Source organism: Gallus gallus, chromosome 12 (genome assembly GCF_016699485.2).
Source record: "Gallus gallus isolate bGalGal1 chromosome 12, bGalGal1.mat.broiler.GRCg7b, whole genome shotgun sequence".
NCBI lineage: Eukaryota > Metazoa > Chordata > Aves > Galliformes > Phasianidae > Gallus > Gallus gallus.
Window position 1 is genome coordinate 5,554,879 of NC_052543.1, and position 27,636 is coordinate 5,582,514.

Consider the following 27,636-nt stretch of genomic DNA (forward strand, 5'->3'; position numbering starts at 1 on the left):
CTTTGAATACATGTCCAGAAAAATCACAGTAGAGTGAGTTCCCTGCAGGGTAGAAATCTCAAGTATTTCTATCTGTGTTAAATTGCTTATATTCAGAACTATGTGCCTAACAATTATATTCGAATTATGCTCTCCCAAGCGGGCTAAAAAGTATGGTTTTCACAATCACAAAATCAAAGTGGTTGGATGAACCTGTGCAGATCCCCCAGTCCAACCTCTCTACTAAAGCAGGTTCCCTGAAGTAAGTTACACAGGAAAGTGCTCAGGCAGGTTTTGAATATCTACAGAGGAGTCTTCACAGCCTTTCTGGTCAGCTTGTTCCACTGCTCTATAACCCTCAAAGAAAAGAGGGTTGTAAGGAACTTCCTATGTTCCAGCTTGTGCCCATTGCCCCTTGTTCTGTCACTGGGCACCAGTGAAAAGAGCCTGTCTGTCACCCATGAGATTTTTATAAGCATTGATAAATATCATCAGCAAATTTGATGAGGATGCATTCTATCCCTTCATTCAGGTCACTGACAAAGATATTGAACAAGACTGGATCCAGTACCAACCCCTTGGGAACACTGATAGTGCCTAGTTCACCCTCACTTTCAAGTATCAGAAGATAATTTCAGATGAATAATAAGCTATTCAAAAGACCAATCTGTCCCTATTTCACTGATGTGGCAGTATGGTAAATTCTTAGTGATTTTAGCATGAAAAGGAATCAGACCATACAAACATTTGCTAATACAAATACATCTCCTATACAGCATTTAAAGCTAACGTACATCTGCAGGCATTTTGTGGGCATCCAATGACTCTAAGTAAATTGCAACTGGACTTTGAATTTAAGCAGAATGACTACAGATAAAAATATGCATTTTAACTCACAGTTACTGCTAATTTGGTTCTCCAACTTCTGTTAAATCAACTTCAATTTCCTTAGGACATTAAAAAAAAGGAATAACAGCGTTGAAGATGCTTTTCTGACTGTTAGAGGATTTTATTTTTTTATAACTGTATCTGTCAGTAATAGCTATTATCTCTATTTAGCTGTTCCAAAGAAAACAAGACTCATTTCTGAGTGAGAGAACCTAAGACAAAAGTAGAAACTTGCCTTTTATGTTCCAGGAGACATCAGAAGCTCAGCATCTCCTTCCCCAGCTTTCTCTGAGGCTGCCCAGCTGCTCTCCCTCAGGAGCCATAGCTTCAGGACTGCAGCAGCTGAGGTCTGGGTGCACTTCCCAACTGGGCTACAAAGAAGTGGTCAATAAACACCTTTTTGACGAGGAAGGACTGACCACAGTCACGCAGTTTCCCTGCCAGCTACTAAGAGAGAAGTAGCCAAAGAATCATTGAAAAGTCAAGAGGTGGAAAAAACTTTTGGAAAATATGAGCCAAAGACATGATCCTCCAAAGCCTGTGGGTAGCAGAAGTTTACAGTGTGCTAAAGGGCTGAGATTCGTGGCTGAGAATGCAACCCAACCGTCGTTTCAGAAAAATGTGTTATCCATACGTCTATGTATTCTGAAGGCTCCTAAGCATCAAAAAGGTCATATTTCCCTTTGCATCAGCCTGTGCTGGGCTTTGCCGTCTGCCTTTTTGACAGAGCTATTTATAATGTGCTCAGATTTTTGGAAATATCTGTTGTTCTAATATAGAAAACATGCAGGCTTCAGGTGCATTTGTACCATCAGACTCCTGCTAAAGGTCACAGTGAAACACTTATCTAGGAAGTGACAGCGTACGCAGCTAATGCTAACTACATAGCAGAGCCCCGACAGAGGTGCAGCTTCTTAACTAGATTAGCTGCCACGCTACCTTTGCTTTAAGTACAGTACTGCACCAACTGACAGATGACACACAGCAGCTATCACAGGTATTCCCTGTCCACAGAAGTTCATTCCACAGTAATTCAGCAGCATGAAGTGTTCAGATGCTTTGATCAATCATCTCCTCTGAAAAATCTCATTTTTTGATACCCGAAGAACACCAAGTTATTTTCAGGAAAGCAAATGGTGACCAAACCACAGCTATGAACACAGCCCACTCCATGGGATGATATGATAAAAAGACAGTATCCAAGAGAACATTAATATTAGAAAAACAATTCATGTGAAAATAGATAACTTTCAGCACTGCTGAACCAGAATGCTTCCCATCAGAGTGACAACTTCTGTTGTATAACCTACGGTCGTGGTGTTGGGCTCTGCACAAATCAGGCCCTGCCAGACCTTGAAAGTGCCCCCCTGATGGTGCGAGAGAATACTCTTCATTGCTCTGCTACCACAAACAAATAAGAACTCATTAAACACAAAATGCCTTGCATGTTGCTGAGAGCTTTCCAGAACCAGCACAGGTGTGACCAACTCAAGAACATAATTTTTAATCCATCAGCTTGCAGCTGCAGGTTTAAACTCCAGGCTGCTCTCATCATGGAAATGCTCTATGAGCGAAGCCGGCTCAGGCAGCCGTGCCTTGCCTACCCCAAGTTTTGCTTAAGTTTCATTTGCTACTCAGATCTGATCTTCTGAAGTAAGTAGGGAGGTAATCAGCTTTGATTTTCTTGTATTTGTCAGCAACTGCAGCTGACAAGAGACCCTCTCCTCTCCTAACAAAACAGTGCTGCCGTACCCCCACCAGCTGTGGGTGCAGGGAAGACCAAAAACCAATCCATTAACACCTGAAATACTTCAGTCACTGACTAACTGTCAGACAGCTAATTACGGGAATGAGCTGTCTCCTGCTAGGAGATGACTGAATGTGGGACACTGCGCACTGCATAAATTCATGCTGTTTTTATAATTATTGTCAAAGAAAATGATTAATAAGCAGACACTGCATGGAAACAGAAAAGAGATGTTCAAAACACCTATCACAAATGAGAAATTACAAATAGATATTAAAATGGATATTAAAATAAATGGATATTAAAATAAATCTATTAGAAAAGGAATAAAAACTTTACTGTTTTTTATAAACAGACTTTTTTCCCTGCTAAAACCACTTTTTTTCATTAATCTCACTATAAATTCACAATCAATTTATAGTCCCCACAGATGTTACTCACATGACTCATAAGCACTCCATTGAGCTGTGCTCACCGATTACTAATAAGTCATCTGACTTCTTCTGGAAAACGCAAAATCTTGTTAACACCAGATCAGTTCAGAGCTTCATTTTGTCCATACCTAATTTGCTTTACGATTCAACAGAAAATGATCCTCTTCAAATGTAAGAGTGGATAATGCTTCCGTGTAGTTTGTTTCCCTCTTTTCCATGATCAGGGCAAAAGGACACAAGCTGAAAGGCTGCTTCAGAAGTTCTGCAATTATGATTAAAAAAACCAACCCACAAATCAAACAAATGGGTGATCTGTAACCAGAACCAGAAGCAGTATTCCTTCAAAACAAATCCTAAGAGACAATTTCTAGGTGGGTCCGAGAAGACATCCTGCCCACTAGCAGTGGAAGCATTACCAGCATCAAGCAGAAATCCTGCTCTAAATGTTTCCATGTACATTTTTACCGCGTGCATCATCTACCGCAAGCATGAGAATGCAAAAAATTACCTTAAGTATCACCAGACCCCTCATGTCTGGAGGAGCGACGTTACCAGCTCAGTAACCACGGTTCTACATCAACAAGCTCCTCTCAGAGCTCCACGTAACTAAATAATAAAACAGTCTGTTAACTTCTCTGCAAACCGCCCTGGATTAGGTTTCTGACTTCTGGGGTTTCAGTGCTTATCATTATTCCGTGTCACAAAAAGAGCTTCAGCAGAGTTTCAGCCTGGGCCAGCCTTCAGATCTCACACTGCTCCATCACCCACTTTTGGCAATTACTTGACCCTATTACCAAAAAGCAAAACACACTTTTCAAGTTGTAAAGAACCTTAACTCTCTGCACAAGAAAGCACACAAGCAGTGCTAGTGCAAGACTGACAGATTTTATATACCTCCATATACTTATATACCCTAACCCATAATTTTTTTTTTTTTTTTTATGTGAAAGTGGGTTTAATCATGTATAAATAATGCAGCTTCTGTGGTAGTTCTGTAATACTGAAAGTACACCAGGGATTACCTGGAAGTCATCTACTAACAGCCCCTGCTTACGTGTTTTCAGCATTTAGCCATAGCACTGCAGATGGTGCACAGAGAGCCCATGGAAACATTGAACAGCAGCATTTTAGTAAGAGTTCACAGTGAAAAGCAGAAGGAACTGATGAGGGCCTGGTCCTGCACCAACAGATCTGGGACCTGTTAAGGCTCACTGTGCCCTTCCTGAACTTGTCACAGCTACTAGTTTGAACTAACACTCAGGTTGAAATAATTTGGCTGTGTAAACAGACACATCCTGGTTGAAAAATGCAACATTTAAATAGAATTAAAAATTTTCAATCCAAACAAAACCAAAGGTATGCATAGTTCAGCCCCTGAGCAAGTCTGCTTTAGGCAGAGCAACTGGGCTCAGGTGTATTAACATCACAATCATTTCCTCTCCAGATTACTATGCATAGACCAGAGCCAAAGGGAAATGCATGGTATACTTAACCAAATAATATATTTTATTATGCCAAATGCACAAGGACACATGAACACACTGCTAACACTGGATTCTAAAGATACCAACTTCATCCCAACTTCGCAATGATTTGTTAAACTGGCATCAAGAGCTTATTACAAATTCATTAAGCGCAGCATAGCTGTTGGCACTGTCATTCTGAAGAGATCTTTTAACCCAAAGGAAGGTTTGCACTTAGATAATTACAGTTGTACTGTATTAAAATAGAAGGCTAATGGCTATGAGAGACATGCACTATGTGAAGATTAAAGCATCCAGACTGCTAATGATGATAAGCATTCAGTTTTGTCTCACAGCTTCTCAAATGCAGTATTTTGCAGATTTCAAGAAGACAAAAAAAAACCCCACACAGCACTGATTATAAAAACCAATACATCCTGAAGATAAAGGAATCAACATGGAAGGCTGCAGAATTTGTGTTATCCTCATTTAGTCTTACAAACGAATATGCCTATTAGTAATTCTTGTCAGTGCTTAAGCCATATAACTAGAGGAAAATCACTTTGTTAATATCTGACCTCTGCAAAAGCTGCCAACACTATTGCTTACTGCTGTAATAAAACCACACACCCTCCTTCTCTGAGAAGTTTCACAGATATTAACCCTGTAGCTGCTAGGAGAAACATCTGAGGTGAGTACTCCCATTTCCATTTCAGAAAGAAAACAAAATGCATAGATGAAAGTTGTGGTTATATACCCCACTGTCACTGGTTACATGAAACCATAACAAGAGGAAAGTGCCTTCTGTGGATATTGGCCAATGAACTTCAGAATGGACCATCCCCAGTCTTGCCTCTCAGCTCATCCCATCTCCCATGCTGAGGGTGGTCGTGCTGAGGCTGTGTGAGCACTGTGTCCCTTGGCTCTCCTACCACAGCTCTTGCCCAATTCCAGCACAAGCTGTTGTGTGCCCTGGTGCTGAACCCAGCCTCTGCCTGGGTGGAAACAAGACCCTTCTTGCCAGCTGACTTTCCTGCACAGCTGTTCAATGCTGGTGCCAGCACCATGTGTGGACATCATGGAGGCAGGAGCAAAGAGCTGTGATGCATGGGTAATACCACAACAGTGAACCTGAGCTGTGCAATAATATTCCTTACATTATTCCTTTACATTGAACTCTGTTTAATGTATTATTGTTTAGAGCAGCTTAAGATCTCATAATGTAGATACTCAGAAACATCATGAATAAACCCTCGCTATGGGACGCACCAAACTGCCTTTATGCACTCACACTTGCCAGCAGCCTCTCCCCTACACAGTCACAGTTGATCATGAGGCCCAAGATGCAATTAAAGCTCAAGCGAGACCCTTTCACTTGTCATGGTGCTGTTTTTTCTTGGTGAAAAAGCAGCACTGTTCTGTCAGTCTTCAGAAAAAAACAAAGCAAATGACTAAAAATAAAGCGTGACTGAACTAAGATGGAAAATGTTTGTAGCAGAAGGAAAATAAGTGAAGAAACTCCATGACAACTCATACTGAAGCCTAATTCTTACTTTTTTCCAGATGTGTACAGCACTAAGAAGTAACTATTGACTATTTTCCTCCGTTACTTGCAAATGGAACTTCAAGATGCAAGCTGAAAACTATGCATTACATTATTACAAACCCTTTAATTTATTCTCTGCGGGCTGTGGATCTGCTGATTCAGATGGCTCCAGTCTGCTCTGCTAACCACTAACCCATCCTGAGGGCTGACTGGCATGTGGCACAGCACTGAGAGCACAAGCAATTCCCATGCAGCTGATCTGCTCCCAGGCTTTGTGCGACGTGTTCCTCTGCTTTCAGACCGACACGACCCTATAAATGCAAGAGCTAATCCGAATGTGCTGACAAACAATTTTACCCCTAAATATTTGCCTATCCCCCATCTATGAGGTATTACTAAAATGCAATGCTACGAGAAGTAACTGCCTGATTCTTTAACCCCAGTGCTGCTTTCGTGCTTTGCCAACCCGGACTCTGGGAGCATCTTCCACCTGCAAATATCCTAACAAGCAGACATTCACCAGAAGAACAAAGTGCTGCTTTTCAGGGCGATATGGCCTCAAAATGACATTAAGCACCGGAAAGGACACTGTTTGCCCTCTGTGCACTAAGACAGGAAAGGGTTCAGTAAGAAGAGAAAGTAATCAGGCAGAGGCTGCAGTGACAGCACAGCCAGCAGTACTGCTCGGGCCTCACTCAGCAAAGTGTCTGTGACAAACACCACTGCTCCCTTCATCAGAGATATCAGTGACAATTTACAGCACTTCTGGGCAGGAGAACTTAACACCTGGCAGCGAATGCTGCAGCCAGGGAGAGTCACAGACACCACAGTGTGTCACTAGTCCCCACAGGGAGGCTGGGCCTGGCTGGTGGAAGAGGGCTGCGAGCCCACATCCCACGAGGTGGCAACATGCGGCACAACGGGCAGGAATGGGAACTCTCCCTCCCAGCTCCTGGGGACACGGGCAGCAGGCAGCCCAGCCCAGCCGATCAGGGTCTGCCCCAGTGCTGGTGTACCACACGTGCCTTCCTGACCACACAGTGGGACAGAGACCGACAAAACCAGAGACCAAGCACTGTAACAGGACAGAAGTTTCCTGTCATGTGGCACAAGCTCAGCTCTGTCACACTGATGAAGAAAGCCTTTCATCTTCGCTATTTTTCTCGTTTTGCTGTAGAAGCAGGCAAATACTCCGTGCAAACAGACAAACAAAAGTCATGGCAAACTTAAGCATGCATCCACGGACATGGATCATCTCTCTCCCTGAGGCACACAGTCTAATTAGGACAGACAACAAAGACTCAGTCAATTTTGTAAGCAGTTGGATTCCAATGAAAACAAGACCAACCCTGAAACCGAGCAATAATAATTTTCTTTTTGGAGTGGGACTGTTCTCCGAGGCACAAACCCCCCATTCAGGCTCTGCATGTTCGTTAGGAGCTGTAGTACAACCAGCCCAGTGTAGTCCAAGCCATACAGGGCTGTGTGCTGCGGTGGCACGGCGGGTGTGCAGGAATGCCTTCAGCAGGGCGGCTCGCACTGAGGAAACAAACAAGCTCACTGACTACACAAGACATTTAAACTGACAGAAATCTCCAGCAGGGGCTGTGTGGGTTGCACAGTTTTCCAGAAATGGGAGGAGGCAGGGGAAAGACTGGTATAACCTCATACTTGGTCAATAGAGACATGAGCCAGAATGGTTGGTGACAACTCCTAGAATGTAGGGAGAGGTTCAGGATTCCTGAAGGACAACTGAAAAGCACATTTAAGGTGGCAGAGATCTTTTTCCACAAAGAAAACATTTTCTTTATGCTATCAAGCTCATTGATTTTGCTTACGATGAAATTATCACGTATTAGAACAGCCCAAAACTAATTGAAAATACTCGTTGCACTACAACAAAGAGGAACTTCATTTTGCATTATGCTAGCTGTGGGAGCCAGCGAGCTGCTCTAGAAATGAGCAACTGCTGTGAGCAATTAAGCTGATGTTGAACCTATGTGCTCTGAACAGTGGTAAGTTCACTGATAAAAAGATGTGGCTCTTTACCGAAGAGCACAACTTGCACGTTAAACATTAGAAAAACAGCCACACCCAGATGGCTATAGGAACCTTTAAAGCTCACTCTTACTAGGAACGTGCACTTTGATCACTTGAGTTTTGCACTGGACTTCTCGGAGGTCTCCAGCAGTACCGAAGTCAGGATGATATCTGTGCTGTAAAGACCATTCCACTGTATTTAAGCACCATTTCAGTTTGTTTCAGGCTTTCACTCTCTTTCTGGTTCTAAAACCAGATCATAAATGACTTTTATGTTAACTGAATCTTCTCTCAGGGATTATATCCTGTTTCTGTTGTATTGATTCACTCTGCTGAGAACGAGGAGACATTTCAGTGTTATTTCAGCATCCTGGTGATAAAAGCTCTCCACAGTCTCATTCCGGTTGTCATGAACATCCATGCAGGAATTCAGGCTCACTAAACTCTTTCCCCGGCACAAAATAATTATACAGTGTGAAAAGCAGTAATTATTTGCATTACGTGATTTCTCAAGGGAAGCTCGCGTGACAAAATCACATTATGGGGTTACATGGTTTGAATGGTACAAAACTATAGCATGCTATTTTTAAATATACCCAATTGCTGGGAGAACACACGATCACCAAGCGTCTTGCTTAATAGCTCCATTCCTGGAATAAGCTCTACTGCAATCTACAGCGCTGCGCTTGGCAGGGAGCATGCAGCTTGTCAAACACCAGCGCTCCAGGAATGTGCCCGGCGACACATGGCAGCTCCAGCCTGTCATCTCGTCCGTGTCGGCTGTGCTTTCACACGAGGCACGCAGGTAGGCTTCCAGCACTACACTGGCTTACAGACGTTTGAAACTTGAGAGACTTTCCTGCCATAAAAGCCTCCACCTTTCCTCCCCGCTTCTCATCTGTCTGAAGCAAACGATGCTCGCAGTGTGCTAAACACACACCCTGCATCTCCAGATTTGGGAGATACAATGAATTAAAGATAATAATAGGCAAATATTCACGAAAGTAAGGTGTTGGGGCTTTTTTTATATCCCAGATTCTGTCTGCATGCAAATGAGACAGAAGTATTTCCAAAACCGAAACCACGAGAACTCCACTTTCCTTGAAGATTATTTCCAATAACCCTGCTTTTTTCCTTTCAGAACATTACTATAAGGACAAACAAAAGCCACCCTAGCAATCATCTCAGACTATGCAGAGTTAACTGCACAGGGCAAATCACACAAACAGGGGAGAGACCATCTTTAACGCATGCAGCTCTCAGAAACTTACCACAAAGTAAAGTTTTAAATACTCCTACTGTACCTGATTGTCCTGACAGAAATGCAGTATTTCCACATCAGATTCCACATTGCACTGCCATCTCCCTTCATGACCTTCTCTGAAGTGTTTGCAAAGTTAAAAGGATTCCAAGTAACGTAAGAAAGAAGTTTAGCAGCACACGACAAAGTCAGTCCAAGGTTCACGCAGCAGCCAGGCTCTGATTCACGATTTCCAAGTGATTCCTCTGACTTCCACTCAGATGAACTCAGAGAGAAGCCAGCTCTCCTCATCTGAAGTCTCGAGTTACTCCTTTCTTCATGATTTACAAGACTCCTTGTTTACATTATTCGAAAGCCAGAGACGATTATTAGAGGCTGTTCAGAAAGCTACATATAATATTGCTCCAAGTTGTCAAGAAAGCAAAATCTACCTATGAAGCATCTATGCAAAGTTACTTTAAATTATTCCACTTGAAAAAAGAAAAAACAAAAACAAAATCAGCCCGGCACCAGGGCCTTAGCAAGTCACTTAGTGGAGCTGTAAGGCACACCAAACACACACTACATCATAGCGCTGAGCCTGAATAAGTTCCCAACTGTTTGCAACATTTCTTGTGTACTGTAATAAACTTTGGAGGGCCAAAAGAAGTAATGAGTCATTTTCCAAAGTTGTGTTTCAACAGTTGTGATTTTTAGTGGTGAATGTCAGCTGTGACATCCATGACCTAGCCTACAAATTACATCAAAAGAAAAATGACAAAATCTGGTTTAAAAACCCCAAACTTATTCACTGTGGACGTAGCATTGTCTTACTGCATCGAAACCTCATAGATAGGTAGGTGGCAATAGGATTTTCTCTTCGTGTCAGTATATAGTCCTCAGAAAGATCCCAAATCCCATACTTGACACAGCACAATTTCTCAGTGATGACAGGGATTTACGAGAAGTATTAAACATCCAGCTTAAATAAAAAGTACCAGCGCAAATAATTTTGCCCTTGGTTTTTGGAGGATGAAGTTGAAGTGCACTTCATTTATCACCAACACTTTCAACTGAATTTAAGCCTCAACAGACACATCTGGAATCACCCTTATAGAATTATTATTTTTGTTATTAGCACTGCTATCATTTATTCACTGAAGAGTGAGTCCTTGAAATTCTGCCCTGGTTTCTTCAAGACCACCCAGTCAGTCAGTGTTGTTGCTATGACAGTACAACTTCCTGAGCCTTAGCTCAGCCCGCTGGACTGCATTTCTCTCAGAGGGCAACAGCACAGTTATCAGGGCTTCTTCTGGATCAAAGACATTAAATGAGTGTTTATGCTATAAAACTTAATTAGGCAAGAAACTAAGTTCATGCTACTTCTTGATAGAACCGGAGCCTTTTGTAATTAAATGCTTGTTTTCTGTTGCATAACTCCATTTTGTACAAGACCATTTAATCTAAGATCTCATGGCCACTAGGCTGAAATAGGCTCTGTTTCAGTGATTTTCTGACAGCAATTCCAGGAATAAGTTACTGACAGCTCATAAAAAAGTTAGAAAAAGTTCCACAGCATGTGGCACATTTTACATCAGCCGACTTCATAGAGAAAAAAATACATTAGAAAACGTACAGATCTGTTCTTGCCATAATCAGTGAGATACACTTAACTGATGGAGAAATGCAAGTCCTGGCAGACCAGCAGAACCCAATCACTTTAACTTGCAAATATGAAAGAAAAAGTGCAAGAAAAAGTATTTCTTGCTTTTGTATGATGCACTCTTGGGGTGCTTGGCTTAGTAGAAACAAACCCATTATATCTGAAGTAAACTAACTGTATCTGAATAAACTAACAGTAGTTTATTTTCAGGGTAGCATAAAAGCATCACACGTGCTAGTTGTGTCAACTATACCTGCTTAAGCATTTATTTCAGACATCAGAGTACTTGCTTTACTTGTTCTACACATTCATTGATTCATATTCAATTATAATATTTTGACATTACCGGCATCCACGGAAATATGATTTTATCTGTCTCTAAGAAATAAAGGCAAATATCATACTGAGATCTACAAGAGCTTTTTAAATACAGGAGTATTAATTACCTGCTCCATCCAAGTTTCTAGCATTTATGCACCTCCAGTGACCAAATGAATTGAAGTGACGCAAGAGCATCATCAGACAAAGCTGAGATGCAGCTGATTTTTTGCTTTCTTTGTTCTTTTAAATGATTGCTGCAGCTTGATAGCATGGACAGGTCTATGGAACAGCAAACAGTGTTTCAGCTGAGTTTGTTCACTAATTCCCAACGCGACCCAGGCAAATCAAGCTAGTCCTCCAAGCAAGCATTTACTCTGCAGGGAATAGAAAACTCAAATTTGGAATAATTTAGAAGTGATAGGCAACCCACAAAGACAAAATAATACACATCCAGAAAACGCTGAATACTGTGCAAACCATATAACGAGCTGACAAACCTAGTGTTTTGGTTCTACAATTAGTTCTCAGATGCAGATAAATGCTATTTATCCTGGTGTAAACATGAGGAAAAGATTGCTGTGAATGCTGCTGGAAATGACATTTGAGAGGCATGATGTAAGGCTTTATGAGAGCAAGGAGAGCAGTGCTAGACTTGACCAACTGCAGGTGTAATGTTATCAGCCATAGCAGATGATTCCTGTAAGTGCACAGATGTGGAGAATGGGTGATTAACTAAATCCTATGGCTCACTCTGTCTCTCTGATGGGCTGCCTTTTCAGAAAACATCACTTTCATAGTATGATTAGCACAGAGGTAACAGAACAGATATTAAAGAGGAAATTAACTAATAACTATTTCTTACTATTGAGGAAAGTCTTATTTGGGAATGGAAGAACTTTTCCAGCAGCAGTAAGACAGTACATCCCTTCTGTCTGAGCTGTTTACGTTCTTTTCCTTTGTTCACAGTGACATTACTATGCCTGAAACAAGACGCAGATTAGCATATCAAATGATTTCACTTTTTTGAAGCCTTGTTTGCTTTCACTGTAGGACAAGTCAAGATGAGCCCCAGCACCGCAGAGACGTTTTGGCATCAAGTCTGCTTTTGACATGGATTTTCCATTTTGTACAACAATCATAATCTATTGTAATGATTCCACTGACAATTTTCTCCCACACTCACGCATTCGGCCAAGCAATCGCAGCCAATGCAGACTGTGGGCTGGTAACAAGGGCTATTTGGAGACAGATGCTGCCTGGCTGGTTTATTATTCCTCTTTGGGTGTGGCAATAAAAACTTCAGTTATCTCTTCCCCTTGAAATGAAACAACAGATTCCATTCATAGGACATCACTGCATCCACCCAGTCACACTGTACATGGAACCATGCTTTGTATGAAGCAGAACTCCCCAAACATATTCTTAGTTTGATTTTTTTTTCCCTTCCCATAATACTCCCTGGAAATCCTTACTCAATTATTCTTGCCTGCAAGTCATCTACAGCACAACTCTCACCCACAGCAGTGTCCTGCTATCAGTGTCTCCTCTCAGCTGTCTCCATAATACTAACTTGCAACAGGAAGCTGTAATGAGTGGCTCTGCCGCATTCCCACATTAGTACATTGGCCTTTCTAAGGCCACTCATCACTTTAAGTGTTTTATTTTCAGTGGATTAATGAAGTGCTGTCCCCTGCATCAGATGGTCGTGTTGTGCCTAGGTTCTCCCACAAATTTACTTCCATATTTATGCACCAAGTGGGCACACCAACCCTCTTGGAGCTGCATTTCACTGTTATTAACAGATAAAATAATTCCAAACTTTATAAAATACATGCATCTTTTAAGGAAGAAAGAAACATATAATTCTAACAATTGGTAACTCAGACAAAGACAGCACTATGATACCAGCTTTCCCAGGTGGCTTACAAGGGCTCGCCCAACAGCTGAGGCAGCCAAGATGCATCTGCACTCAGCTATCCCTGCCCCTCCGCAGGCAGTGCTGCCTCTTGCAAAGCCAGCATGAAGGACTTCCTACTTCTCTGCTGCCCCAGCTGCTATGTGAGCAGGAGCTGAAACTGCTGATGCAGGTGAGCTTGCACCAAGACCACCTGAAAGAGCTGAGACAGACACACTTTGTTTAGCTGCGTGCCCACAGCTGGAGCAAGGGAAACAAAACAATTGGAAGGACAACTATCCCAAAACTACTGGAAATAAACTCATCAGAAGTTCTCACAGCTTGGCACTTTCAAGCACCTACCAAATGCTTCAGTAACAATACCATGATACTTTCAATGGGTTTTATTGCTAAAAAGAACCCAGAGTCACTATTAGCCTGCAACAGGATGAAGCACAGCAGTTAAGGAAAAATGTTACTGAAGAAGGTTAGGGAGGGAATAGACAGAAATGAAGGAGTATTGGAAGATTTATATATATATATATATATAAAAATATATATTTTTACACTTGAAAAAAAAAAAAAGCTGCTCCAAGCAAAGCTGTTACAAGGTACATGAAATGCTATTTGAAAATTCTAGAGCTAAGGTTCCTTTACAAGTTGTATGTGGTGCATTAGAGTGATATTAATAGAAAGGCGATGCTTAATTTGGAGGCTCACGTTCTATTATTCTCCCTGTCTCCTGAGATTCATTCATGCTTTGCACAGAAGCCTGCATGACAAGCAGTGCTCAGACAGGGAGGTGAGCTGAGCACATCAAGCCTCCATCACACAAGTTGTGGGGAAAGGCTCAGAGAACATGAGCAGATACAATGTCCTGGGTGATCTCCTTCTGGATAAACTCCTGTCTCCAAGATGCATGCGTCCCTTTACACATGACATATCCACAGCTAAAGTAATCTTACTGCTTTAACTGTATGTGGGCTCATCCTAAATGAGGTTAATATAACATTCCAAAGAATCATAGAATCACCGATGTTGGAAAAGAGCCACAGGATCACCCAGTCCAACCATCCACCCAAAGAAGGTGGACAAAGAGGAAAAAAGCATATCGAAGTCTTCATGAGTGAAGAAGGTGATCTGCTTACTTTGCTGAAGTTTCTAACAGGAAACAGAATTTAACAGCATTTCTATTATTAAGTCGATTATATTTACAGGGCATTTAACAAAAGGAAATGGTGAGTGCTGAAGTTAGCAACCATCACACACGTTTCTGCTTGTCAGGAGAATTCCAGGTTTATTTTTAACTTAGGTAGAGCTGCCTCTATGCAACACTTATTACAAATCAAGGAGTTAAAGGAGCCTCCATTTTATTTTTTTGTTTTTTAATAATAAAAAGCAGTCTGACTTCTTGGGCAATTCTGGATATCTTTAAACCCTTAATCTGTAACAAGGCAATGTTTTCCTTTAATAGGGGAAGGGATTTAGATATAATACAATGACTACATTTCTTCCTTTGCCTCCACTGGATCTTCTTTCCTTGCATTTAAGCCTCCTTTCCCGATATCTCAGACGTCCCTCAGGGCATACAAAACACTGTTTTCTGGGAGTTCACAGCAGTGACAGACACATACCAGTCCCGTGGACCCAAGTCAGTGCGGTTTTGGCATTTTGCTAAAGGGCATCTCAGCCCAACAAGCTGGCAGGCCTGTGCTGCTCAAGAGCCCTCCAGCACCCTTCCAGCTGCAGCTATGGATAGATTCCTCGTGTGCCCAGGCCTCCACCATACTCCCAGAGCCCTTTTCTGTGACTTAATCTTGGAAGACTATCAAAGGATGCTCAGAAAGCTTCCAATTCACGTAGGCTCATAGCCAAATGCACAATTAAAATGTGACAGCCCCAGGGTCTGCCCATCCATCAGATGCATCTAAACGCGGTAGAGACCAGACATTGAAAGAGAAAAGCCTGGCACACAGCGGGCTCTCAAGGGGCTCAGCTAAATGGCAGGCATCTGCGGGAGTCCCAGCACACACACCGAGGTTCTTCAAAGACCTAACACAAGTCTCAGATTGTGGAAGGCAGAAATCTGCACAGATATGAAGAATGCAGAATGTGATCAGTCCGAGTTGGTTCCTGGGTGAGAAACGCTTTGGGAAGGACTGACACTCCACTTACCACAGAGACAGAGAAAAGGCATGTATGCAAGGGCCATCCCCGTTCCGACATGCAGACTACCAGTTACAGCAGTGGTGACAGGAGACACCACACAGCCCTTTGTATTTGCACAGGATTTTTAGCAGTCAGCAGTACCAAAGACCCACAGCAGACTTCAGTGATGTCAGGGCATGGAAAGGTAAGGAATCTTGAAAGATGAATGTCCACTGCATAGGAGAGAAGAACATCCCAGAGAGCTAAGAAAAACTAGGAGTATGAATAGAAGGCATATGGACAAAGAAGTTTGAAAATTTTTATGAACTCTCTCAGATACATGGTAGCATTAATTACATTAAAATGAAGACTATAACCAGACTAAAAAGTATTTGGGGTGTTTCAGTTTATCGGCTTGAAATCACTACTTCCCTGAGTGTAGACAAGGCAAATTCATATTTTATTTATTCATTCAATGGCTTCCTTTTCATCATTTTTATGCTGAATATGGGAATGCTGCAATCTGCACTTTTTGCTGGCCATGCTTCAGGAGGATGTTGGATTTGGGGGATAAGGAGGAGGAGAGAATTGTACGCTCTCAGCTGCTCTGCAACTGCATAACCACTGCCAGCATCAGCCTCCTGGGAGAGCGGTGCTATAGGCACTATGACTCAGCCCTGCTCTGGATGAAGTCACTGTCAAGTGGAAGCGAACTATTTGTTTCTAACAACATATATGGTGAACTCCAAATGCAAGTTCAAGACAACGTCAGTTACTTATCCCACATACTCTGCTATTATTTTGTTCAAGACAGATTGCAAAGGAGCTCATAGTTCAAATGAGAGCCAGGAGTAAAGCAAACCAGCTGACATTACTGTCAGTGCGAGAAAAGAAATTCTTGCTCTCATGAACAAGAACCCAAAGATCTGTTCTTCTTGCTCACTGTTGGTGAGATTTGCCACTACTGTACAGCTATTGTTTCTGGGGATGTAAGACCACAGTAGGTAAATAATGTATCATTAGCCTTTATCAAATCTTACTGCAAATAATGGATTTAAAAATAGCGTTCCCTTTATCTAAGTAATAGCACATGACAACTGAGACCTGTGTCTGTCATTTATGCTGTGCTTTACTTAAAAGAAGCAGCCCTGCTCCTTGCCTGCCAGCAGCCGTGTTGTCTGACACATCTGAAGCCATCCCACGTCATCTACAGGCAGAGTCCGTGCTGTCAACACCAGAGGCGAGGAACAAAGAGTATCGAAGTACTTTTTCTTAAAGAATTCTTTTTGACAAAGATCCTAGAAGACAATCCTGACATAGATGCAGTTTCAAGGATGGCATATGTGCTTTAAGTGATCTATATCAGGGCTGGCAATTCATTTAATGGCTTCAAACGCTACAAATTTGTCTTGGATAACAGAGTAGCAAAGAGGATGAGCTGAGAGCTGCAGGAGCCCCACAGAGCTTGATATTAGAGGGGCTTAAGCAGCGTCTGAAACTCAGTTACTTCGTGACATTCTGGTATAGCAGCAATAAGCTGCTCCTGTAATGGAAATTTATGAAAGTGTTTTCACTTATAATCATCACTGAGACATCCTAGTGGGACTGAATCATAAGCCAAAATATAGACCTGCTCTTGCCTGGAGATGGGCTTAAGCACATGATTCAGTCTACCCTGAATCACAATGCTGGAACTGCCAGTCCCAACTGGAGACCAGTAGAAACAACTCCAGCTAGTCCCTGCTTCAAACAGCCTGCCATCTCTCGTCATCTGAATCCATTGGGGTGGCTGGAATCAGAGGCTTGCTAGAAACACCCGACTGCTCTATAAGAGACTCCTGTCTCCTTTAGAGTGAGCAAATTGTAAAAAAGAAAAATGGAAACGGAGAGGGTCCTTTAAAGAAATGACTTTATATATATATGTCCTCATCTTTAAAGAGTATTGCAAGAAGTAAGAGGGAAATCCTGGAAGAAAAAAATCCCCCTCCCAAAGCACAGGTTACAATCATCACTGGCAGACACAATTCTTCTCACCTTATGCTTTCTCTTTAACGCAATGCTAGCAGTAACAATTTCCCACATGGGCCATTACACACCAGCTGGCAGAAGGCACAGCACGATGCATCTCCCAGATAAAGAAATCTTCACTTCCACACGTTAAATCTGAAGTCACGTGATTTTATAATAATTCTCCAAGTAAGCATGAGACATTCATCCTCAAAATCACACAGAAACCCTACAGTGATTTGCTCATCTTATATTCAATCTACTATAGCAATTCATCTCCACACTTCCAGTATTTGTATTCAAAGGATACCAAAGCCCAGCATGGGAGGGGCTGTAGCACTGACCAACACGCAGCCACTGCTAAAGACAAAGAGCTGAAATTTGATTTCCATAAATTAATGAATTATCAAACATTTCCGTACTGGTTCTACCTCAATGCCCACAGCTTGCTCATTGCAATCTGCTGTCCCTTGGATAAAAGCAGACTGTTTGCTCAGGTACGTGAGGTTGGAGGCACTGGCACAGTTACCTGGGCAGAAATTTGGTTTGGGAATATGCCATGTGCTGGCAAAGTCAAGAAGTAGGCTAAAAGCAGTTTGTTTTGTCCTATTTCTCACTTTCCCCGTGCTGAGAAAATATTCCTGACTGAATTCGTTCTCACAAGGGACTGAAAACTGCACAGAAGCCCTGGGCTGGGTGCCTGCCCTCAGATGGCTTTCTTGTCAGGAATGTCACATTCCTTGTCAGGAATGGCACAGCTTGGAAGAGTTTTGGAATTGCATTTCTGCTTTGAGTACCTGGCTACATTAAGAAACTGGCACCTCAGAAGGCAAAAATTCTTCTGTTTCTATCCTGTCCCATCATCCAGAATTGCTGTTTTCTTGCCATGTCCCAGCAGGCACTGTTGGCACAGGCAGGGACACACTTGCCCCATCCCCTTTTGTGCTCCCAGCCCTGGGCAGCAGGAACAGCCCTCCACTCCACAGCCTTGCTCTCAGGGGGCTGAGGAAGAACCCCTTCCCAGCCGGCAGCACGCGGAGCAGACCCTGTACTGGCTTTCTGTCAGTTGTCTGGTTCAGGCAACAGGCAAGACCCCATAAGACATCCCTGAGTAACAAAATCCAAAACCACAACTTGACTTCTGAAATACAGCAGCATGCCACAGAGCTTCTGAACTGACAAGAAGCGTTTACTGTAGTTCTCACCATCGAGTACAACTGAAAATAGAAGTCATGCTCTGCTCAGACAGCCCACAAAAGGGAACAGAAGAGCAGTCCCATTGCTTGCCATGCTGGCTGTCTGCACCCCGCTGGGCTGGGTGAGTGCACAAGGAGTGACAGGCAGAGCTTGCAGGGCAGAGGCACCCCCCAGCAGCAGCAACACGCCTTGAGTGGGCTCTTGCACAGCCTCCCCATGCCTGCCCTGAAGTCACCTGCTGTTGTACCACCACTTGCACACTGGGAAGGCCTTGGGGCTCAGTACTGCTTTGCTGGCACCCCTCTGACTTGGTACTACACCTCTGCACATGAAGCTGTGGCCAATTCCAGGTGACACTGGTGGCAGAAGGAAAGTCATGCAGAGATGTCTGAACTCTGCTCCTGTCTCCAGTCTCTGGCACTTGCTTTCCCCCTCATCCAGGTGGAACAGAGGGCAGGCAAGAGCCCTGTGCCATACTAACAATTCATCAAGTAAGCCTCACACGAAGAAACTCTTCATTGAGTCCAATTTTGGTTATATTATTTCTTATATAAAAAAAGGAAAATGTATACACACATACACACACAGCCATTTTGGCTCTTGTCCAAGAGTGCTTTAGACAGCTTACAACTACTGACAGAAACTAATTCAAAGTAGGTCTAAAGAAAGTGCTTTTTCCCTTTTTTTCTAAAGTGGTCTTTCTTGCATTTTGTTTCTTTATTCATTCGGTACCATTTGCTTTTCACACTCATTTGTCACTCTGCCTTAGTCAAGAAGTTATTTTGTTTAAAATGTGAGAAAGTTGAACCTTTAACTCTCCTTTTCTCAGAATGACAAGAATAAAGTACTTCCACCTGATATGTAAGTGCTTAGACTCTTCTTACTTCCGTTCATACAAATGCACTCCAGGAGAAGAGTTCAAATGCATGCAAGGTTTGATGATAAACAAATTAACTGTCTGGATGGATGCAAATGGAAAGTCCTTAGGTACTGCAGAGGTTTCCATTAGGAGATGCAGAATAACCCTAGGGTAATTCATTTGCAACAAAGCTGGGAGGTCGCCAGGAATCCAAGACATAAAGCTTAAATTTAGTTGCATTTGCTCACACCAGATCAGTCTGGCTACGTTTCTTATTTTACGTGGATTCTCAGCATGGAAGATACAACAATGGCCTGGGAATAGGTTGGAACTTTTCTTTGGCCTAAAAATGAAACTTGTGAAAAGCTGTAACAGAATAAAGCTATCTTTTGAAACTTCAGCAGCCAATGGTCACAGATGAGGGTCCTATATTACTCAATGCCAGAAAGTGGGGGCACCCCTTAAACCTTGAAAAAGATTGGAATGGTTCCCTTTTCCAGCCTCCAGTCACTGCATGAAAAATTCAACTGCAATTAGCATTTAGTACAAAGCACTTTCTGTAGGCTGACAATAGATAGTCAGACCACAAAGTGTACATAACAAGAACAGAATCCTATTTTAAATTGCATGGGTTTGTTAACAACGAAAATATCTCCACTTTTCCCCCCAGAAAATCCAGAGACATAAAATTGCCATCAGTAGTGTAAATCAAGAGTGAGAAAACAGAAGTTTAGATTAAAAAACATTGAGCTAAGTTCAGGGACACGTTAAATGGAAGTGCTTATTTTGCTGTTCCATTAAATAGGCAAGCTCAATGCATCTGACACCCAGTGCTATTCTTCACGATCCCTATTCACCATCAATCATTTAAGCTGTACGTCAGGCCTGCCTCAGTGAAGCGCCCATTGCTCTGAATGACTGCGATGTGCACTTTACACCAAGAGGGAAATGAAAGATGAACTACTATATTACTAAATATCTCTGAAAGAAAAGAAGGATCTTTGCATTATGTAAATTTCCATGACATTTCAATTAATCTCAGTGCTATCTGCAGTCTGTAAACTACACAACACAAGCTGCTGTGCCTAAGGATTAAGCATCAGAGAGTAAAGTGCCAATCGAGTCTTAACTGAGGTGATTTGACTCAAAGTAAACGGTAAAACCGAACAGCATCCTCACCTTTCACATCTGCATGCACAGAGACAAAAGTAGCTGATAATTAAAAGCAATAACAAGGCAGCTTTACAACCTTTGTCACAAGTTCTGATTAATTCCCTACCACTCCCTTTTCCCGTGTATATCTGCCTCCCAGCAGCAGAGCAGCACAGTGAGTAAAAGCACCGAGGGCATCACGTGCAGCGACACAGTCCTGAAAAGAATGTCTGAGTTAACGTTTTCTTACCTTTTATAGAAGCCGTGGAGAGGCTGGAGACACAGGAACTGCCAGTAATCCAAGCAGAAGGCCTTTAACTTCAGCATTTTCAAAGTACTGTACTGCAGCGAGCGGATTCTGCAGCTAGATTTTAACACCACAAGACTTCTTTTTGTTTTGATGTGAATGACTTCAACCCAATGCACCGCTCCGCTCCCCTTTCTGCCGCACACCAGTGTTTCTAAGTGCTGGCGGTGCGGCAGCCCGCGCACATGGCACGGCACCTGCACACCACAGCACCCACTTCGATACAAAGAGGCAGCGCACAAAGGCTACGGCTCACAGACGCTCTTTGATCCTCACTGCAGTTTATCTTCCCCAAAGTGTCCGATGCCACCGGCTAGCTGTTATTACACACAAATCCCGCTTCTCCTTTTGGCTATTTTAGGCCGCTCGGATGGCCCTCCGGACAAACAGCGTGTCTGCGTTCCAGCTAAGGCTGCAGAAGGAGCTGTGCAAACCATCCTGAGAGCTTACAGAACTTATGAGAAGACAAGCAATTATCTCAATCAACCTCACAACTGCCTGTAATCACAGCAGCGCTATGATCCCATCACATGGGAACGGCTGTCCCCGCTCCTTTTTTTTTTTTTTTTGTTGCTCAAATAAAGCGGCACACAACTCCGCTCATCAGCTCCTCCCGTGTAAATCACACCAGCCCCATTGTCTGCCAGCACCTATGAGAACCGTGGGCTCCTTATGACGGGGAAAAAAGACCAAAACCAGCCCCCAAACCCGAAGCGCAGACCCTCCCCCCCAGCCCCCCCCACCGCGCCGCTCTCAGCGCGCAGCGGCGCACGGCCGCCCGGCGCAGGCAGCCCGGCGGGGCGCGTTGCCGGGCAGCGGCAGCCACAGCGCGCCCCCAGCAGCGGGCAGCCCCGGCCCAGCGGGCACTCAGCGGCGTCTGCCGTCGGCTGCGGCTTGGGTTTAGAATCTCCGACCAGACGTGCTACAGGCAGAATGCTTTTGTTCTGAAGAGACAGCAGTCCAAACTGATGTGCTATCTTTAATAGAAGATACCCAGCCGATTATCCCGCCCTTCCGTTCCCCTCAGACCCACAGCGCAGGTTCTCTCCTCGCAGGGTGCCCTGCAGGAGCTCACGCTGTGAGCAGGGCTTACTGACACGGGATGGCTTTAGATGCAGAGCAAAGCACACGAGCCCTGCTGGACACTGATCAGGTCATACGCCCACTGCGCTACCAGATTTACCTTTCCGGAAAGTACAGTTCGGGTGTTTGCACTCTGGTGAGGTTTCAAAGTCGTCCATAGAAACCATTGGGGATATTCCTCACTATCAGTAGAGGGAAAGAATTCTACACAAATAACAGCAGAACCAAGGTCAGAATGCAAGGAAACATCTGAAACAAAACTAAACACCTCTTTTGTTGTGTTTCTTTTCTTTCTTTTTTTTTTTTTTTTTTTTTACCATCTTTATGCTGTTTAAAAAGAAGACAACCAAACTGCTGAGGCTTAACCAGAGCCCCCCAGGAGTGCAGGCACATCCAAGCCCTGCAGGCCCAGCACGGTGGTACTTCGGGGCCCTTTGGGTCTGCCTTTACTCACTGTCACCAGTTAGTGCCACAGGAACCCGACAACACCCTAAAACACAGTTGTGGAAGGTTAGCTGAAACGAAATGATAAGTTAGCTGCTGCTTTGCTTCTTTAAAGAAACAGCCAACCCTTACTCAGATATATTCATGCTTAAGCAACAACCTTCAAACATTTTCATGTCACCATTTCTTGTGCTTCCCTAGAAACAGACTGTACAGCATAGGATGAGTGGTGGGGATGATCACAAAGAAACACCTTGCAGGAAAAGCAAAAACGTGCATTTCATTTGCATCTTTAAAAAAACCTCTTAAAAAAATCCCCTTAGAACAATGCCCAGCCCCTGCCCTGCCTGCACTCACTCCCGGGATTCTCTCACACCAGCAGCACAACGCTGTTGAAGTGATTCCCAAGAAAACAACTGCTCCCATTTAATAAGCCAGCCCGCTAACAATATGACACACCATCAGATTCCCAGCTTACTTTTCTCCCTGCTCTCTCATTCTCCGGGGCTTCAGTAGCTTGGCAGTTTTCCAGAAAGCGATACCATCAAGCTAAATGTTACATTTTCATATCAAAATCTTCCAACCCGGTGTTCCATCCCTAATATCGGCCTCTGCCATAAAGGAACAGTTCTATTTGAAGGGGAACTGAGCAAAAGCCCTTTGGGATTCTGTGCATGCTGGTGAGCACCAGCTCTCCCCAGTCTCCCCGCTGCTGAACTCTGACTTTGGCTGAGATGGTGCTTTACCATTTTGGTGGTGTTTGATGGCAGTTACTGCTTGTAATGGACCAAGAAAATAATACAGAAACCTTATCCTCTTTTAGAACAAATGGATGGCCAAAAAAATGTTTACCTTAGAGGTTTTCCCTTGTCTGAACATTCTTCTGTCTGAACTTCTTGAGATTCCTCAAGAATACCCCAAAGCAGCAAGGAAGGACTTGCTCCATCACCCACACCAGCTACTCTCAGGATCAAGGAAGAAGGGGAAAGCCATACACAGACAGTCAACCTTCATGAGACATCATCTGAAGTTTTGATCCCCAAATGAGGCTTCTCAGAAAACACATCCTTTGACTACTCACACTGCAAAGCGGTTTCTTTCTGTCCATCATACACTTTACCAGAAAGAAAAAGCTATTTGCCACCTTAATTGCTTGCTTCTAAATACTGGACTTCTAGTGAGATAAAGCCATGTACCCATGAATTTTCTGACAGCAACCAGCACTGATTATACTGCACTGCATGCAGACAAAATGCTAATTAGGGCTTTTGCAAATGAAAAGCACCATGCTCTCAACGCAGTCTTCATTTTCACTTGTCTTCCATAGGAAACCAACAAAGAAAATTAAGCTTCACCTCACGCTTACACCACTATAAAACTAGTTCTTTCAGAAAGGCGCTCACTGCTACCCTTGACTTAGAATTCCCAGGCCTAATAGGGCAGTAATTTCTGGCTGAGCTGCAGCTTCGGCATGGTACCATAAGTGAGCAGCATGCTGGAAATGTTTGTAGTCATTTAGAGTTTAGCTAAGGAGAGGCAGCGCTGGCAGCAATGCACTGAAGACTCTGACAACTCTTTCAAAATGAGCCATTAAAATAAAAAAGGCAAGATAAAACATAGTGTAAGTCCCAGTTTTAGGGGCGGCTGCCTTGGCAACCTGGGAGGCTGAAGTGAAGCTGCCTGCTGATGAGGAAGCATGCTGTATAAAATAAACCCACTATAAAGTCAGTGCAGGAAAATCAACTTGTCTAGCTACATAATCTTTAATTCTTGATAAAATACATACATTCAACTGCGATAATCTTTACTTACTTACACCCTTTATCATGATAAGACAGGAAGAATCCTGAAAATATTTTACTTATGTGGAAAAATATTGTTTCTGCCTACTTACAGAGTACAGAAACAGGAAGCCTGCAGCAGGAGAGCTGTTCTCCATACGTCCTTCCTGACTCCAGGATGGGGTACTTCTGTAGCCACAGACAAGAACTTCAAGCTAATGATTCACAGGTTGTGGAGCTCAAGCATGTCATGAGAATAAGATCATGTAGTTTCCATACTAATTCCATGACATTCATCGTGTGCACCACATTAAGGAGCAAGGATTGTGCAGAGTATAGATAACATCAGATTTGGTGCAAATTAATAGGCCCTGAAGTAGCTTCTGGTATGCTTGAAGGCTTCAGTTCAGAGAATACAGTGGCATGTACTGCCCCCGTATGCTGCAGCCCTTTCTTTTTTATTCAACTTCCCCACAAATTATTATTAATTATCACTTGACATTATTCTTCATTCTTGGTTACTAAAACTTTTGAAATTGCCAAAGTTTCACGAGAATAGTAAGAAATTTGCTGCTCTGTTTCTGAATGTCTGCTCTCTGACAGATCAATACTAGTTGATCATTCTGCTACAGAAGATGATAAACAGGCCACAGAAATGTGAACATCTGAAGTAGGTGTGATAATACTACAGAAGACTCTCATTGGTTCAGGAATCAAAATCTTTTCAGACAGCAGCTGAAAGATGAGAGAGGACCACTCAAAATATCCTGAAAGTATACTGTGCTCAGTATGGAAACGTTTGTGCAAAACATAGTACACATACATAGCATGCCAGTTTGTACAGGTTGTCCTCTTCATGGACATGAGCCCTTTTCCACATTAGCCTTTACTCTTTACAACACTGGACTCCTTTCTCATGTCCCAGCTGTATAACTTCCCAACTGACAGACAGAATGCAAGTACAATCTACACAGACCCATGGGAAATAAATGATCTGTTGGGTGAGGAATCTATGCACAACTGAAATGAAACAAAATAAGATATCCAGGTTACACTGTTCCAGAGAAGCCAAGATCTACAAGAGTGGTTTTAAGTGGCCAAAACTTACCTTGCTGATGAAGACTGAAACTTGATGAGCATAATGCAAGAAAAGTAGCCTAGAAAATATTATTTGCTTGATAGGACACTAGATGGTTTCCTATCAACTGGTACCTTCCGTTTTGGGGGTCATTCAAAGGAAAGCTTGCTCAGTTTTGTTTCATTCAGTAAGAAGTCTTGAATTTTGCTTAAAAATAATTCCCTTTAGTATTGCCTAATCACAGCTTCAGAACAGGCTTATTCTTACTTGACCTACTGAAGTCAGCTAGATTTTACACACTGTTTCTTCAGTCATTTTACCCTAGGAAAAAAATCACTGTTTCAGTTGATGACATCTGGAAGGTTCTTTAATGTCTCCTCTATGACTGTTTTATTTGAAAGTTTCTAAGTGTCATACCATTTCTTCATTCATAGCTAAGAAGCAGCATTTTCACACCCTCATTTGGTAACTACAAGATATTTCTTTCCCATTCTCAAGATTTAAAAGGACTTTTCACATGCAAATACATCTACTTCCAAATTAATTTTTGTAACGACAGCTCTGTAAAACAACATGTGCTCTCAAATCATTTATTTGTATTAGCATAAGAGCACAGAGGTTTTTTGGAAGTGCATGGGATAGAGAGGGAAGTCTCAGAACCTCTACTAACTTCCAGTTTTCTTTTTTTTTTTTTTTTAGAAGGTAGAATATAAGCTAGAATAATAAACTTTTGTTTGAAATACAAAGAAGTGCAATCAAGGATTCCATACCAGTTTGCATCACTCTGCTGCAGGCTTAAGAAAAGAGCGCAACCCACTGAATGCATACTAATGAGACCAATGCCATCAAAATTAGCAGTGTGCATGAAACTTTATGGCTTATGGGGCTGTGCAGTACGGGCAGTGGCCCCATTGGTGGATACTAAGTATTGCAGTTTCATTTTCAGGAAAACAAGAGAAAAAAAGGAAATATTCACAGGTTTGTACCGTGCTTAGCAACTTAAAATGATTAAATCACTACATTTTCTAGGTAAACATGTATTTGCACTCAAAGTACAGCTATACGCTTTCCCACCGGCTTAAACCTCTTCTTATGTCTCCTCAATTCTTCCTCATCTCCCTCCCTCCCATCCTCCCACAGAAAAAAGAATCATTATAAAGAAAGGCATCGTAAGAAAACCTGCTGTTCTCACAAAGGTTTGCCTAGCCTGGAATAAAGATGGCAGCAACGCTTTTCTGTGGGATGAGGTTCTCAGAACCAGGTAAGTCAGACCAGCTACATGGTGCTTGCTCAAGTAAGATTTCAGAAGGGCGGAGGGAAGGGGAAAGCTGACTGCTTCCTGCATTGTCCTGCCACACAGAGGAACATACATTTTTTTCTTAACTGAGTGATCAACGTCAAATTTCAGTCACTGGGAGGACTCATGTGGCACTAATTTCTTAACTCTTACATGTGATTGTATGAAGACATTGAGTAATTTAAAAACAAGTAACATTTAGACAAAATGAGTGCTGTTACTGAACTACGAGGGACGGTCAGATCTTTTCAGCACAACTTAGGTTTATAAAAATCTGAGAGAGACAGTTTTGTCACGTGCACGCACAAGCATGCCCTCCTGGTCCTTCAGGGTCCTCTGAGAGCAAAACCATGGTGTTTAAATCAGAACTGAACTTAAGTTGGAAACCCTAGAAAAAAGTTATCCCTACTTAACAATAGAAAAACCTGAATGCTTGGTCAATATGCCTTCACTGGTTACACATTGTAAGATAAAGTTACGTGATGTATAGCTGATGCACACTGGAGTTCACTGCTATTATTTCAATCCTAACATGAACAGTTGCATTAGCACAGTACCTGAGCGGATCGGTGGAGATGCTGCTTCCTGTTTCCAGTGAGGTCCTGAGATGATAGCAAAAGAATAAAATTATAAAGTATTAAAGCAATTTAAAAAATGGTCTATAAAAATCAGACAATAACTTTGTTATCTTCGTTTTTACAGACATTTTATAGTACCTAGTAGGACATTAAATGTAATTGCAAAAAAAAAAAAACCAAAAACCAAACATACAAAAGCCCAGCAGCTATCTCCTATTCATTAGTGAAAGGCAAATTAAAGAAGCATCTTTAGGCAATGAGTGATCAAATGTGACTGACAACACATGGCTACATGAATACCTGACCAAGCTGTACTGCCTGCACCATTATAGTAAGCATTTCCAAAACCTGTCTTCTGTTTTCAGTCTTGCACTGTGTGCACTGGCAATAAAAGCTCAGCTCAATCCACCTGTATCAGCACAGCAGAACCTCGCAATAAACCAACGTAAGCAAGTAGTACAGCCTTCCTTACGCAATGTCAAAAGGCTTG

At 42.6% G+C, this 27,636-nt stretch overlaps 1 protein-coding gene across 20 annotated transcripts in view; it reads right to left on the reverse strand.

The window, feature by feature from the left end:
• The window catches only part of IQSEC1 (IQ motif and Sec7 domain 1), a 365,521-nt gene that overhangs the window by 120,575 nt on the left and 217,310 nt on the right, over positions 1 to 27,636 (reverse strand). For 14 of the 20 annotated variants that reach the window (XM_046900092.1, XM_040646649.2, XM_040646648.2 and 11 more), the window contains one exon: positions 27,126 to 27,170. The exons of 4 other annotated variants lie outside the window; for them this stretch is intronic. In XM_046900092.1, coding sequence (XP_046756048.1) covers positions 27,126 to 27,170 — 45 coding nt within the window. Of the gene's footprint in view, positions 1 to 9,401; positions 9,565 to 20,828; positions 24,972 to 27,125; positions 27,171 to 27,636 lie in introns of those variants that run through there. 2 more of the 20 variants (XM_015293456.4, XM_015293454.4) reach the window with 2 other exon arrangements.